At 47.2% G+C, this 13,126-nt stretch overlaps 1 protein-coding gene across 2 annotated transcripts in view; it reads left to right on the top strand.

The window, feature by feature from the left end:
* Positions 1-13,126, top strand: part of MYRIP (myosin VIIA and Rab interacting protein) — a 1,544,915-nt gene that overhangs the window by 1,367,887 nt on the left and 163,902 nt on the right. For both annotated transcript variants that reach the window (XM_085631574.1, XM_085631575.1), the window contains one exon: positions 700-861. In XM_085631574.1, coding sequence (XP_085487700.1) covers positions 700-861 — 162 coding nt within the window. The remainder of the gene's footprint in view (positions 1-699; positions 862-13,126) is intronic.

Here is a 13,126-nt window from a genome sequence, read left to right as displayed (position 1 = left end):
AAGGCCCACACACACTTCCATTTTTCATCAAAGTCTAAATGAATAGATTTCACAACCAGGAAAAATATTTTCCTGATGGAGAAGAGATCAGAAAGAATCCCACTACACTTATTCCTGCAGATTGTCTGTTCTATCAACAGTGCACAGTAGGAACACTCCTAGAAATACATGACTTGTGGGAGTAATTTATGAGACTTTGTAAATCCCACAAAAGTCCAAAATCATATACATTACATGCTAAATTGTTGGGTTCCATTAAACGAATGGTGGAATATCACAATCTAAATCACATAATGTTCAACAGCTATAGAATACACTATTGCATTGAAAAGCAACAGTGATTTCATCTGTTTCCTCCAAAAATTACTAGACGGGTGCAAATTGTTTTTGATTCCGGGTTTGTGCTGAAATTCTGACTTGAGTGTCAAAACTGAAGAGGGAAATACAGTTCATGTCTGAACACAATATTACAGCCAAGCGGTTAGAACCTTTTATAAGCCACCTCAGAATGAGTTACAAAGTGTCAAAAAGGGTTGGTGAAAGTGTGGAAATTGGTGTAGGACAGCAGAAGCACAGATGGACAGCTACACATTGTCTTGAGTAACTATGTAAATCAACTTAATGTCAGAATGACCATTGCCTATAATTGATATTGCTTGCGCAGATTGAAAGTGATCCCCCTCCGTTAACTACTTCCAGGTTTACCTATCAGCAGGCAGTGTGTATGGGCTAGAAAGTCACCTGAGTGAGTTAGAGGACTCTGCTCGCAGAATCAACAGTGTATCAACTGAATCTGAGCTTGCAGATCTGGAAGATAAGGTGGCAACGGCAGCTGCTCAGGTGCATCAGACAGAGCGCCAGGTGAGAAATGTCCATTTGGACTTGTCCTTCATTTCAATAAGACTTATTTGTGATATTTGCATTTCTGATTATTTTGTACATTTAAAAAGGGACATGACAAACATGATATCCCCCTCCTCTACTCACCCTCCCCAAGATGTCTGTAAATAACATATTGATGAAGCATGCTTAGTTATCATCACTGGTCATTTAGGTTCTATGGTGCTACCTTGCGATCCCGCTATAAGGACTACATTGTTAAGGTAAGTTCAGAAATAATTTGCATCTACTTGCACCTTTATACAACAACACTTCATCTACATAGATCTCTTGAATTAAAATAAAATGTATTAAATGTTCTTATCATTACATTTTAACCTCCTCCTAACTATAATTGCAAATCTGGCCCAAAATGAAATGAAAAAAGTGTAATTATGGACCCAACGGAAACCTTTATGCCAATACCAGGCCTTAAATTAGAAATGAAATAAGTATAATTAACCCCGCCATAATACAAGGCTTAATACTTTCCTTACTTTATTCTTAAGTTAATTGATTTGGCTAAATATTAACCTTCATTTTTCATTAATTTTATTTTTCTGGCATTCATGTTTTACTAGCCAGAATCTGGATTTTGGAAATCCACACTGAATGTGAAATTTTGGTTCTACGTTTCCTCTACTGTTTATGGTGAACAACTGAGAGAATTAGTCAGAGCTTTCAAAAGTGTATAAATCCACATAAGCATGTAAAAATATAAAGAAGTGCTTTCATCTAATAGGTTGTAGAGTGCAAAATGAGATGCTAGATACACTGGTCTGAAAATGTCATACTGTACGTTAAAGCAGTGGTGGCTGGCGAACTATGGCTGTGGTAGGGCATAAATAAGTGTAACATAGATCACGTGGGTAAGTGAAGGTAACAAGTCTGACTCCTTTGGGGGAGAATGTTTGAAGAAATGGTGTATTTCGCAGCACAATTGTCATGCATTAACACAAATAATACAAGAGGCTTATAAACAACTCAGTTACTCTCAAAAGAGTGTTGTGGTGCTATGTGCAGTCTGTCTCTCTTTCTCTCTCAATTTCTTCCCCATTCTTCTTCTCAGTGGTTTGGCTCTATCGCTTCACTGCTATAATCTGTTTCTGATGTCTGTCTATTCTATGCTTTCTCAGTCTGTCTATTCTATCTTTCCTCTCAGCAGTTTGCCTTTCTGCTAAACATTCTCTCTTTTGTATGTCTCTTGGTCTTAACTCTGTTACCCTTCTTTTCTGCAGAACCTTCATCTCTTTCTTGTCTTTCCTCTGCTACTGTTCCCCCCCTCCCTGCAGTGTTTCACAGTTTTTTCCCTGTTATCATTCCTCCCTGCTGCCTCTCTCCTGTGCTATCGTCATCTATGCTGTTTCTGAATATTGCTCTGCTGTCTGCAGTTTTTTGTTTTATTACCTTTCTCTTTGCCGTCTCCCCTCTCCTCTGCTATCCATTCTGTCTGCAGTCGCTGCGCCTGTCACCACTCAATCCTTTCCCAATGCATTCTATCTCAGTGCTGCACAGCTAACCTTTCTCTCCACTACCATTCCTCCCAGCTATTGCTTCTCTGCTTTCCATCCTATTTGTAATCTCTCTCTGCTCTTGTTTCCAAGATATCCTTTCTCAATGCACTGTACCTCTGTGCTGCTCATTAACCTTTCCTCCACTACCATTCCACCCAGCTGTTGCTCCTCTGCTATCCTCTATGCAGTTCTTTGATTGTTTAAAAAAATAATCCCTCAACATCTTCCTAAAGCGCTGTAGGAGGCGGCTTTGAAGCACTACATGTTTTCACTGTTTGCTGACACTGTCACTTAGTGTGAGTGAAATAACTGTGTGACTCAAACAATGTCTTATTTGTATGCGTTGTCGTTTTAGTAAGTGGTGAGCAAGGCAAGTGAAAACAGTGGCTAAAGAGTATGAGGGCACATCATCAAGAGGAACTTTCACTACCATTCTACGAACACAAAGTTAAGCTCACCAAATATTTGCTCTATGAACTCTTTTCACCCAATTTCATGGCTTTTCTTAAAAGTACACTGGATAGTTCGTTCCATTTCAAGGTGAAGAAGCAGGATGATTAATGCTAGTAAACAATATCACCTGTCAAAATAATGTACTAATCACCTAACAAAAAAGCATTTCACACACTCAATTAAATCACCTGCCACTGTTACCAAGCATGAAAGACCATGCTCTGGTTTGCTGCTGTCAGGAACCGTGTTTCAGGTTCCAAAATCTGTCACATCAGCATGCTCTCTCCTGGACTCTGGGCAGCAGTGGGTGGGAGAAAGGCCACCTTTCTGAAGGCTACCCTCTTCTCTTAGTGTGACACAAATGTTTCTCCAGTTCAAGAGGGCCTCAGTACTCTGTTCTTCTCAGAGACAGGGCCTGCTCAGTTAGAACTTGCTGCTGAGACTAGCTGAAGCCCAGATAGTAATGATCACAGAATGTTCTGGCGGTAATAAGGCCAAACGAGCTGCTGTTCGTTACTCTCCACTAAGAATCCCTGTTTGAAGTAAAAGAGAAAGCAATGGGTGGTGCTGATTTAACAACTGGCTCTACAAAGGACACCATCACTGTTCTTTAATTAAGATTCCCATAGAGGGAACAAACAACATCTGAAAACTCACTATGAGCCTCACAGTTTGAGGCCGACCTCAAACTCATGACGCTGCACCAAGTCCTCTGAGCACAGGCCAGGGTGGCCACAAATAGCAGGCAGGCCTGTTACGACATACGTGGAGTAATGGGCCTGCAGGACCTATCTCACAAGAGGCGACTACTCCTTTCCACTCGTGTCATACACAGTGCTGTAACTGGCACTGTGCACGGTGGGAAAAGCACTGTCATTGCATCAACATGCTGGAATCATGACCAATCAGGCTGGATTTAAAGTTAAAAATGCACAGTGATTGGTAATGCATTTTATTTGTAACACCCACGCACTGTATTGTAAGCACCACTGCCCTGCACCGAGCCAGGCTTTGCTCTAATGCGTTTTATATTTAAAAACTGCATGACAGCAAAGCAAGGATTGGTATAGTCATGTAAACCTGGTGCTCTAAAGGAGACCAGGGAGACCATGCAGTATTCCCCCCGGCTTCTTTACAGAACATTAACGAGGCCTAAAGGGTGCATGTAGGGTTGGCCGCAGTCTGCGACCTGTCCAACTTAACATGCGCAATGGACTTTGTCATGACTGCATTGCTGGTCACTTAGTTAAAAAAAATCATAGTTATCGCGTCAAGAATCTTCAATTCTATTAAGGACAGGGATGCAAGGATTATGCTTCTCTTTGTTTACTTAGAGATCACAGCAGCCAAATCAAAACTTTAAACTACATAACCCATGAGCCCTCACAGGTACTTCTCTCCACCAATCACAAGGTTCATGCCTGAGTATAAGAGTCCATAGAACTTTAGTCCTTCCTCTTTCTTTTCAAACAAATAACTGAAGTCCATAAAACCTTGAACCAGCAGGAATGTAAATCGACCAGTCACCGGACCACTTCCACGGACCAGCTCCAAAAGGTGAAGATGAACATCCTTCGCAACAAACAGATAACAGCGTCAGTCGCACATCCGACCCCTTCAAGTCACTTTGGCATCAGTGCCTAAAAAGAAAACAAAAGCCATAATATCCCACCTCCATGAACTCTGGGGGAATCTTATCATGTCTACACTAAACCATATTGTTATTACATCATAATCACATATGCATCAATCTGAACATCAGCAGACAGAGTGACAATAGACCACCTCTTTGGGCGGGATAATCCTAACCTCCGTGTCCTTAATAGAATTGAAAATTCTTGATGCAATATCTAGATGTTTTCTATTCTATGTCAGTAATGGAGGCTTCTGATTATGGTAGTTTAAAGTTAAGCCACAACATTAGATGCAATATCTACAATTGGCTTTAAAAGTCGAATCAGAAGACCAATCCACCGCAGTCATAATGTCCTCCAACGAGAACCGGTGATAAAGGCTTTAGCGGCCATAGCCTGCTGACTGAATAAGCTCCAAAAAGGGAGACATCAATTCCAGCCTCAGACAACAACCATTTAACCCAACGTGTCAAGGTAGCTGAAGAGACAGGGCAGAAAGGCTTCTGCAAGAACATCCACAATTGACCAGCCACATCACTACGTGGTTCACGTGTACAATATTCAAAGCACTTCAGAAGTTTATTACACAATTTTTAATAATGTGGAAAGGTAGGATAACTCACACGTGGAATTTGTTTTGATATGTTGGGAAATCGTAAAAGACACACCCGAAGTAGTAAATACTCTACCTGCCAAATCCAAGGTCCACACCACCGAGACCCGTGTAAACACACACAGCACCTGGTATGAGTTTGTCTTCCATGGGACAACTTTGATTTCCTGATCGGGCTTGTTTACTCAGTAGTTGCTATTACATGTGTATAAATCAGACACAGTGTTACAGAGGACCTGTGAATGCTCCGTTTAAACGGCTGATAGAGTGAAGCCGGGTCAGAACTGGAGGAAGGCATGTGGACCTGGAAGTGGGATTCGGGAGTGCCGGTGGAACCAGAAGTGGAACTAGGGAAAGTAATGGTTAATGTATGGGTACCAGACCACTGCTTTATGCAATATATGCATACGCACAATCCTTTACACTATACGGCATACTTGTTTTATGTTCATTTCATGACATATTTCCAGTTTTTAATGAAAGACAAATGCACACCGGTCTGCATAGTCTTTCACATTGCGTCTGTTTTACACAACTAAACCCAATATTCCTAAGAAAAAATTAAAGATGTAGCCTTGTGTAAAAAATAATAAAATAACAAGCAGAAAATACCAGCATCAATTGTTTATTTCCACTCTCTCGGCTGAGCCGGAAATTAAACACGTGTGTAGGAGAGTAGGCTCTGCTTCACATGTTTACCCACACTTTTTGCTGGTGTTTCACTGTTTTTCGACTTTAGTCTGGCTGGTACCCTGCTATTCAGGGCCCCAGCCTAGCTGCTTCCTCTCTAAATTGATTGCATGTACTTTAGGTACACTACAGATTGGATCCTGAGGTACCCTTGTGAGTCCCTAGTATATGGTACACTATGTACCCAGGGCATAGGTACCCCAGAGGCCTACCAGGGGCTGAAGCATGTATTATGCCACCCCTGGGAAGCCACCCAAAATGACACCACAGGTCTGCTACTGCAGCCTGGGTAAGGTGGTGCATGCACCCCTTACTGTGATATAGGTTACCTGTATCACTATATATACACACACATATAAACCTATAAGTCACTCCTATGGCAGGCCTTATCAATCCTGAAGACAGAGTCCTTGGTTCTTATGTGATAGGGTGCCCCTGCATGAACAGAGCCCCTCTGCAGCATTCGGAGACCCTTCTCTGATGCTGTTTGTAGTGCAGCCTGACCATATACTCTTAAGTGCATTATAACCTCGCGGTAAATGCTAACTTTGGGATGGCTGCACGGAAACATGTTGTGTTTGGTGTCAAACACTTTGGAATCCTACCCCACTGCCAGTTCTGGCAGCGGGGGGTAGAATTCCACCCTTCTAGAGGGAGAGACATGTACCCACTGATATACCCGGTAGAAACTTAATAGAGCCCTGGCATCACAAAATGGATACTGCAGCCACAGACACGGGTCTGGCCTCCTGCTGCTGACCGAAACTCCGGCAGGGGAGGCCTGGACAATAGGTTTCCTGTCACAGGGAGGTGTAACCACCTCCCAGACAGGCTTATGTGTATTGGGGCTGGGTGGGAGCACTCGGAGTGCTTTGAAGTCCTGCACTGGGGGCACATTTGGTGTCCCTGTGCATAGTCCTGCTCAAACCAGTCCAGGGGCTTCCAAACCCTGCTCTGGTGTGAAACTGGACAAAGGAAATGGGTGTAGCCACCCCTCTTTCCAAACCCTCCCATAGGTGGGTCCCCAGAGCTAGTCCAACCCCTTCCTTAGGTATAAGTAAGGAACCTCTGTAACCAGAACTTCAGATATCCCTGGACGAAACTCTGAAGCTGAATCCTGGAACCTCGACACTCTACTCAAGACTAGAGGACTGAAGAAATCTCCCTTGGGGTCAAGGAGTGACTCCCCTGCTTGGCAGGCACCAACGAAGCAATTTGCCAGTCTGCATTTCCGAAGCTCCCACCGGATTCCGAAGTATTTGCAGCCCAGGAAGAGAATTTCCAGACATCTCACAGGCCGACCCAAGTCCCCAGCAAAGCTGAGACCCGCAGCCCTTGTGAGTAGCGTGGAACCGGAACTCCTGGTCACCGTGCACTTTTGCAAGTGCATTGACTTCTCGACGTTTCCTGAAGTTGTGCTTGGGCTGACTTGTAGCCCCCACCTCGAGCACTGAATCCACTGAAGATTGTTGGCCTAGTCACCCCGAGTGACCTGTGGGCCGCCATTTTGTGTTTCACCTTGAGGTCCCTTCACGATCCCTGGTCCATTGACTGGTGGGTCCCTGAGGGGGTAACTTTGAATTTCCTTGAGCTTTCCTGGTTGCTCCAGACGTGCCCAGACTCCCTACCAAGTGGTGAGTCCCCCAGACCTTGCTGGTCTGCACCAAAGCATCTTTCTCGTTTCTGCATGGGTTGCTGTTGCCAAGGCTTGTTGTGTCCAATCCGGGCACCGATGCTGCAGCACTCGACATCCTTTGTGGGATAGCTTGAATCCAGCTCCTGGTTGTTCTCGACGCCTCCTGGTTCTCGTGGCTACAGAGTCAAGCTTCACCTTCTTCACCTGAAATCACCCAACATCGATGGGCATCTGCCTATCGCCTCCCTGGACACTGGCTAGTGACCCAGACTCTGTGCCCTCTGCTTTCAGGTTCTTCTCATCTTCGATCCAGGCTTGGATCTCTTCGGATACTTCGCATCTTCCCGGCAGCAGCACTTCTTCGCCAGCTCCCATTGAAATCGACAACGTGACCCGACACCAAAAGACACCTATGCACCCGGCTTCCCTGGGCAAGGTAACACAAGTACTCCTGTGCTCCCATGGGTGTTGACCCTAGAACTTCCTAAGTCCAAGAGGGTTTGGTCCTGACTCAGTTCTAAGTGTCCCTAATCTATAACCACGACTTTCCCCATAGAAGCTAACGGGAGCTCGGGGCTGTGTTCACACACTGCACACGGCCACCGTGGGTCCCCTGTGTCACTGCCTTGGGTGGTTCCTTGGGGTCCCAGCGATTCTACAGGCTCTAGGCCTTGTGTCTAGTTAAGGTGTGGTTCTTATACCACTATTTTAGTATATGGTTAGGCTCGCCTCTAGGGCCTGACGTGTATTTGTGCTTATTACTGTGATATTTGAAGTGTAACTTATGTGTTTTGTCCTCTAGCCTCATAAAGAGTCTAGGAGGGTGTGTTTAGAAATAAATACATATATTTTATATATATACCTGGTGTCGTTATCTTTCTTTTAGGCACTCAAGAGATTATAGACTGGTGAAACAAGCTGCTTTACATTCCTTCAAGACTTAGCCTGAAGGCTGCTCTCCATAGCTACCACTAGGGTAGCTTTCAATAAAGGTTGTCTTTAACCTATAACCAATAAGGGGTTGTTTGGACTGGTACAGGGTGCTCACTATAACTAGTGGACAGCATTTACCAGGCCAACTTCTCACAACATAGTCCCCACACGAGCATACATGCACCTACAGTGTCTTCCCTGGACCGAAAACAAACTTCCTAGGACCGGTTTCTGGCATTTCAGCCGTCTTCAGCCAGGCTTGCTTGAATCCAGTGGCAAAGTGAGCAAGGGACTCACGTCTGAGCATACCCTGCCAACTTATGGCGAACAAAGCAAAAACCAAAGGAAATGATGGACGGAGTGTTGAACATTGCAAGCACTCACCCCCAGCCAACTGATCTGGGTTTAATCCATCACCGTTCTTTAGCCCACTCTGCCACCCCAGTTCAGACATGGCCATATGCAAATCAGTCTGACCCTGTGCCTCATGGGAACAGTCCAGCCCGAACTGCCAAGCCATGTCTTCCCTGGACCGGAAACAAGCTTCCTAGGACCGGTTTCTGGCATTTCAGCCGTCTTCAGCCAGGCTTGCTTGAATCCAGTGGCAGTTCCCATGAGGCACAGGGTCAAGACTGATTTGCATATGGCTGGGCTGAAACTGGAATAGCATGGTGAGCAAAAAAACGATGGATTTAGGCCCAGATCTCTGTACTGGGGTGAATGTATGACATTGTTCTGCATTCTGTCCATCAACTGTTGTTTTTGCATTTGTCACCCCAAGTGGGACGGGTATGCTCAGACGTGAGTCCCGTGCTCTCCATGCCACTGGAATCAAGCTATCCTGGCTGAAGAGGGGTGAAACCCCGAAACCGGTCCAAGGATGCTTGTTTCCAGTCCAGGGAGGACCTGGCTTGGCAGTTCGGGCTGGACTGTTCCTATGAGGCACAGGGTCAAGACTGATTTGCAGGGGGGAGGAGCCAAGATGGCGACCGAGACGGCAGCGTAGATTCCCGGCTCCGTGAGCCTCCGCACCCCGCACGGATATCCTGCAAGAGATCCTTCTTCTGCACCACGAGAATGTGTCCGTAAGTGAACGTGGCAACCGACCGCGTGACTCCGAGGTCTCTGACTGCCACCCACCCGGAGAAATCAGCGATCGAACTTTGCGGCCCGTGCGGTCCCGAAGCCGGGACCTCGAGTGGGCACCTTGGCCGGGTGGCAGTTGAACAACAGCGGCCTGTGGTGCCTGGGTGGAGCCGGTCCACCGGAGTGGAGCCCCTCTCGGCCTGCATTTTGCTGTGGCCGCTCCCCTCTACTGAGCGCTGCGGACTGAGGACCTGCCCGGGTGTACGATTTCCGGATTCTGTGGCGTTTGCCCCTGCCTTTGTTGGTGAGCTGCCTGGGCGCCGTCCCTGGCCCGCCTTGATCCTCACGGGCTGCTCCCGGCTTTTTGCGGGAGATGGTCCGTGGCGGAGGCGACTGTTGCCTGTGACCGCGCAACGGCTGGATCTGTGCCTGTCCCGGGATCTCTGTTTCCAGCGACGTGGCCCTCGAGGCGTTGTTCCCTGGGTCCTGGCCCCTATATGAGTCGGGCCTTCCCAGCGGCCATCTTGTCATTATGCAGCCGGCCATCCTGTCCGCTGGGACGCAGCGGGACTGGGGGTGTGTGACTTTCGGGAGTGTGGCGGAGCGATCGGAGGGAGCCGCTCTGGGATATGGCGACCTCCTGGAGGCCCTGGGTGCCCTCCATTACTCCTTCGCTCATGGCGCCGGGGTCCTGGGGGGGAAGCTAGACGGTGTGGTAACAGCGTTGGGACAGTGGCGGCATGCTGGTCCACGGATACGCAGTGGCTTTCCACACTGCCCACAAGAGAAAGATGTTGTGGCCCCCCCCGCGCTTAGTGTACAGCCGGACACTTCGGACCACGTGCTACCGTGTGACCGGCCAACGGTGAACTTGATCTGCTCCGGAGGTATTGGACCTGCGCGGAAGATGGTGGCCTTGTCCCGTGCGCGGTCTCTGGCGGCCCAGGGACACTTTCAGCACCGTGTATCTCATTTGGCTGCTCCGGCCTCTCAAGTCCTTGTGGGCAGTGCAGATCCTCGGGCAACACTGGAAAAGATGCCCCTCCATGAAGCGGTCTGTTCGGATGCCAAGAGACTTCCACCCCACCTGTGTGCGGCGTTTCCCAACTGTTTTTGGACACTTCTATACCTTGGGACATTGGACATGGTGCTGGGTCAAGGGGCAGGTATGGGCGGAATCGCAAAAAGTGGTCAAGGCTGAGGCTGATCCTTCGAGGGGGGTCACTTCATAGATAGGCGGACTCATGGTTGTGCGCTCCCGGGGTCATTCGAACAGTTGGTGTGTAATGCCTCCCATCCCCCCCCCCTCTCCTATTTTTGTTGATATACTCGGCTTGGTGCCGCTGCTTGTTTGTTGGGGGGAGACCTCACCGTGCGGGAGGGAGAAGCCGGGGATATGTTTTGATGGCCCTCCTCCAACTTATTATGTTCTCTCCGCCCACCCGTCTGGGTGGGCCCTTTCTCACTCTCTTTTTCCCTGTCTCTTCTATATTTCGGGTCTAGTTCCAGGGCGACAGGCACACTGCTGGGGGGTGGGGCCATACTCATTTGCAGAGGTGCAGGGTGGGGGGATGGGGGAGGGGACTCTTTCGTCTTTATCTTCTTTTCCATGGCCTCCTTTTTCTCCACTGTCTTTTTTTGGCTCCTTTTTCTGGGATCAGTGCGATACACCACCCTGCTTGTGAATCGTTTGCTCTTCATGTGTGCCACAGTTTCTGGGGGGTTCGCTGGGCTTTAGGTACGGGGACCAGTAGGCGCAACTCTCTTTGATGTCTTTCCCCATCCGTACTTTCTCGCGCCTGCACCATCGCCTAACTGCATTGCTGCTAATTGTTTGTCTCTTATCCTGGCCCTTCTCACTGTTGGTAAATTGTCTGGCACCTGATCCTATTCTTTTGTTTCATTATAAAATGAAAACCTTCTCTTTCCTGGTGCCCTACCTGCGCGGCTTATTGGCCGGACTATATTGAACTTAAGACTTTGCTCTCCGAGGTGCCGCCTGTGTTGACATTCGCTTGTTATTATCCTGATTATTTAGCGGCCGGCCCCGGGGGGTTGTAGGCCCATACATGTAAAGGTTTGAAACATCAATAAAGGTTTTTCAAAAAAAAAAAAAAAAAAAAAAAAAAAGACTGATTTGCATATGGCTGGGTTCAAACTGGAATGGCATGGTGAGCAAAAAACGATGGATTTAGGCCCAGATCTCTGTACTGGGGTGAATGTATGACATTGTTCTGCATTCTGTCCATCAACTGTTGTTTTTGCATTTGTCACCCCGAGTGGGACGGGTATGCTCAGACGTGAGTCCCGTGCTCTCCATGCCACTGGAATCAAGCTATCCTGGCTGAAGAGGGGTGAAACCCCGAATCCGGTCCTAGGATACTTGTTTCCAGTCCAGGGAGGACCTGGCTTGGCAGTTCGGGCTATACTGTTCCCATGAGGCACAGGGTCAAGACTGATTTGCATATGGCTGGGTTCAAACTGGAATGGCATGGTGAGCAAAAAAACGATGGATTTAGGCCCAGATCTCTGTACTGGGGTGAATGTATGACATTGTTCTGCATTCTGTCCATCAACTGTTGTTTTGCTGGGTTTGAACGTAAGCAGTTCTTCAAGCCACAAACAGGCGCTGCATCGATTTTTCATGCATTGGTTTTACAACCGCACAGCAAACTTGCAGCACTGGAAAGGCAATGTGTGGATTTTCAAGTCTTGAAGCAGCTGAACCACTTCCAAGGGCCCAGAACTGGAATGGGCACCACTTGGCCGGTCAGAACTCCCAGCAGTGGAGTTAAGAGATGCTGCAGATGAAGTCTTTGATGGCCCTGAGTCTTCCAAGCACACACAAGCACCTGGAAAACCTTGGAAAAGCAGGATGCAAGAAAGCAAAGTCCAGTTCATTCACTGCAAACAGACAGAAGCAGCAACTGCCGGCTAACCCAGTAACGCAACAGACGGCAAAGGTGCAGTACTCCTCCTGACAGCTCTTCAACTCTTCTTCTTGGAAGAGTCCTCAGTCCAGAAGTGTTCTAAAGATGTAGGGTTATAGGGCCAATATTTATACCCCTTTTGGCCTTTGAAGTAGGCATACTGCAAAGGAAAGTCTTTTTTGTCCACAAGATCCTGCCTTGGCTCCAGACAAACTACACGTGGTGGAGACAGCATTGTGAGAGGCCAGTCACAGCCCTATTCAGGTGTCAGTGACAACTCCTCCCACCACTGTAGCTAAGGAAGACCCATTAGCCTGGTGATGAGCCATCAGAATATGCAGGGCACACCTCCGCTTCCTTTGTGTTACTGTCTAGAGTGAATGCACAAACAACCCAGCTGTCAGTCTAAACCAGACGTTGATTCCACAGGCAGGCAGAGACACAGGATGGTAAAGCAAGAAAATGCCCATTTTCTAAAAGTGGCATTTTCAAACACACAATTCTGAGCTCAAGGATCCCAAACTCCAAATCTCTATCTCTTCCCAATTGAAAGTTACACCGATAAGATGTTATAAGGCTTCTCCAATGATACCCTATGGGACAGATAGTCCTTGCAGTAGTGAAAAACAAAATTGGCAGTATTTCACTATCAGGACATGTAAAACACATAAGTTCATGTTGTACCTTTCACATACACTGCACCCTGCCCATGGGCCTACCTAATGGGTGCATTCCATGTAATAAAATAGAAGGTTTGG

This window comes from Triturus cristatus, chromosome 10 (genome assembly GCF_964204655.1).
Source record: "Triturus cristatus chromosome 10, aTriCri1.1, whole genome shotgun sequence".
NCBI lineage: Eukaryota > Metazoa > Chordata > Amphibia > Caudata > Salamandridae > Triturus > Triturus cristatus.
The sequence above is the reverse complement of the archived record's forward strand: the minus strand, read 5'-3'. Positions and strand labels throughout refer to the sequence as shown.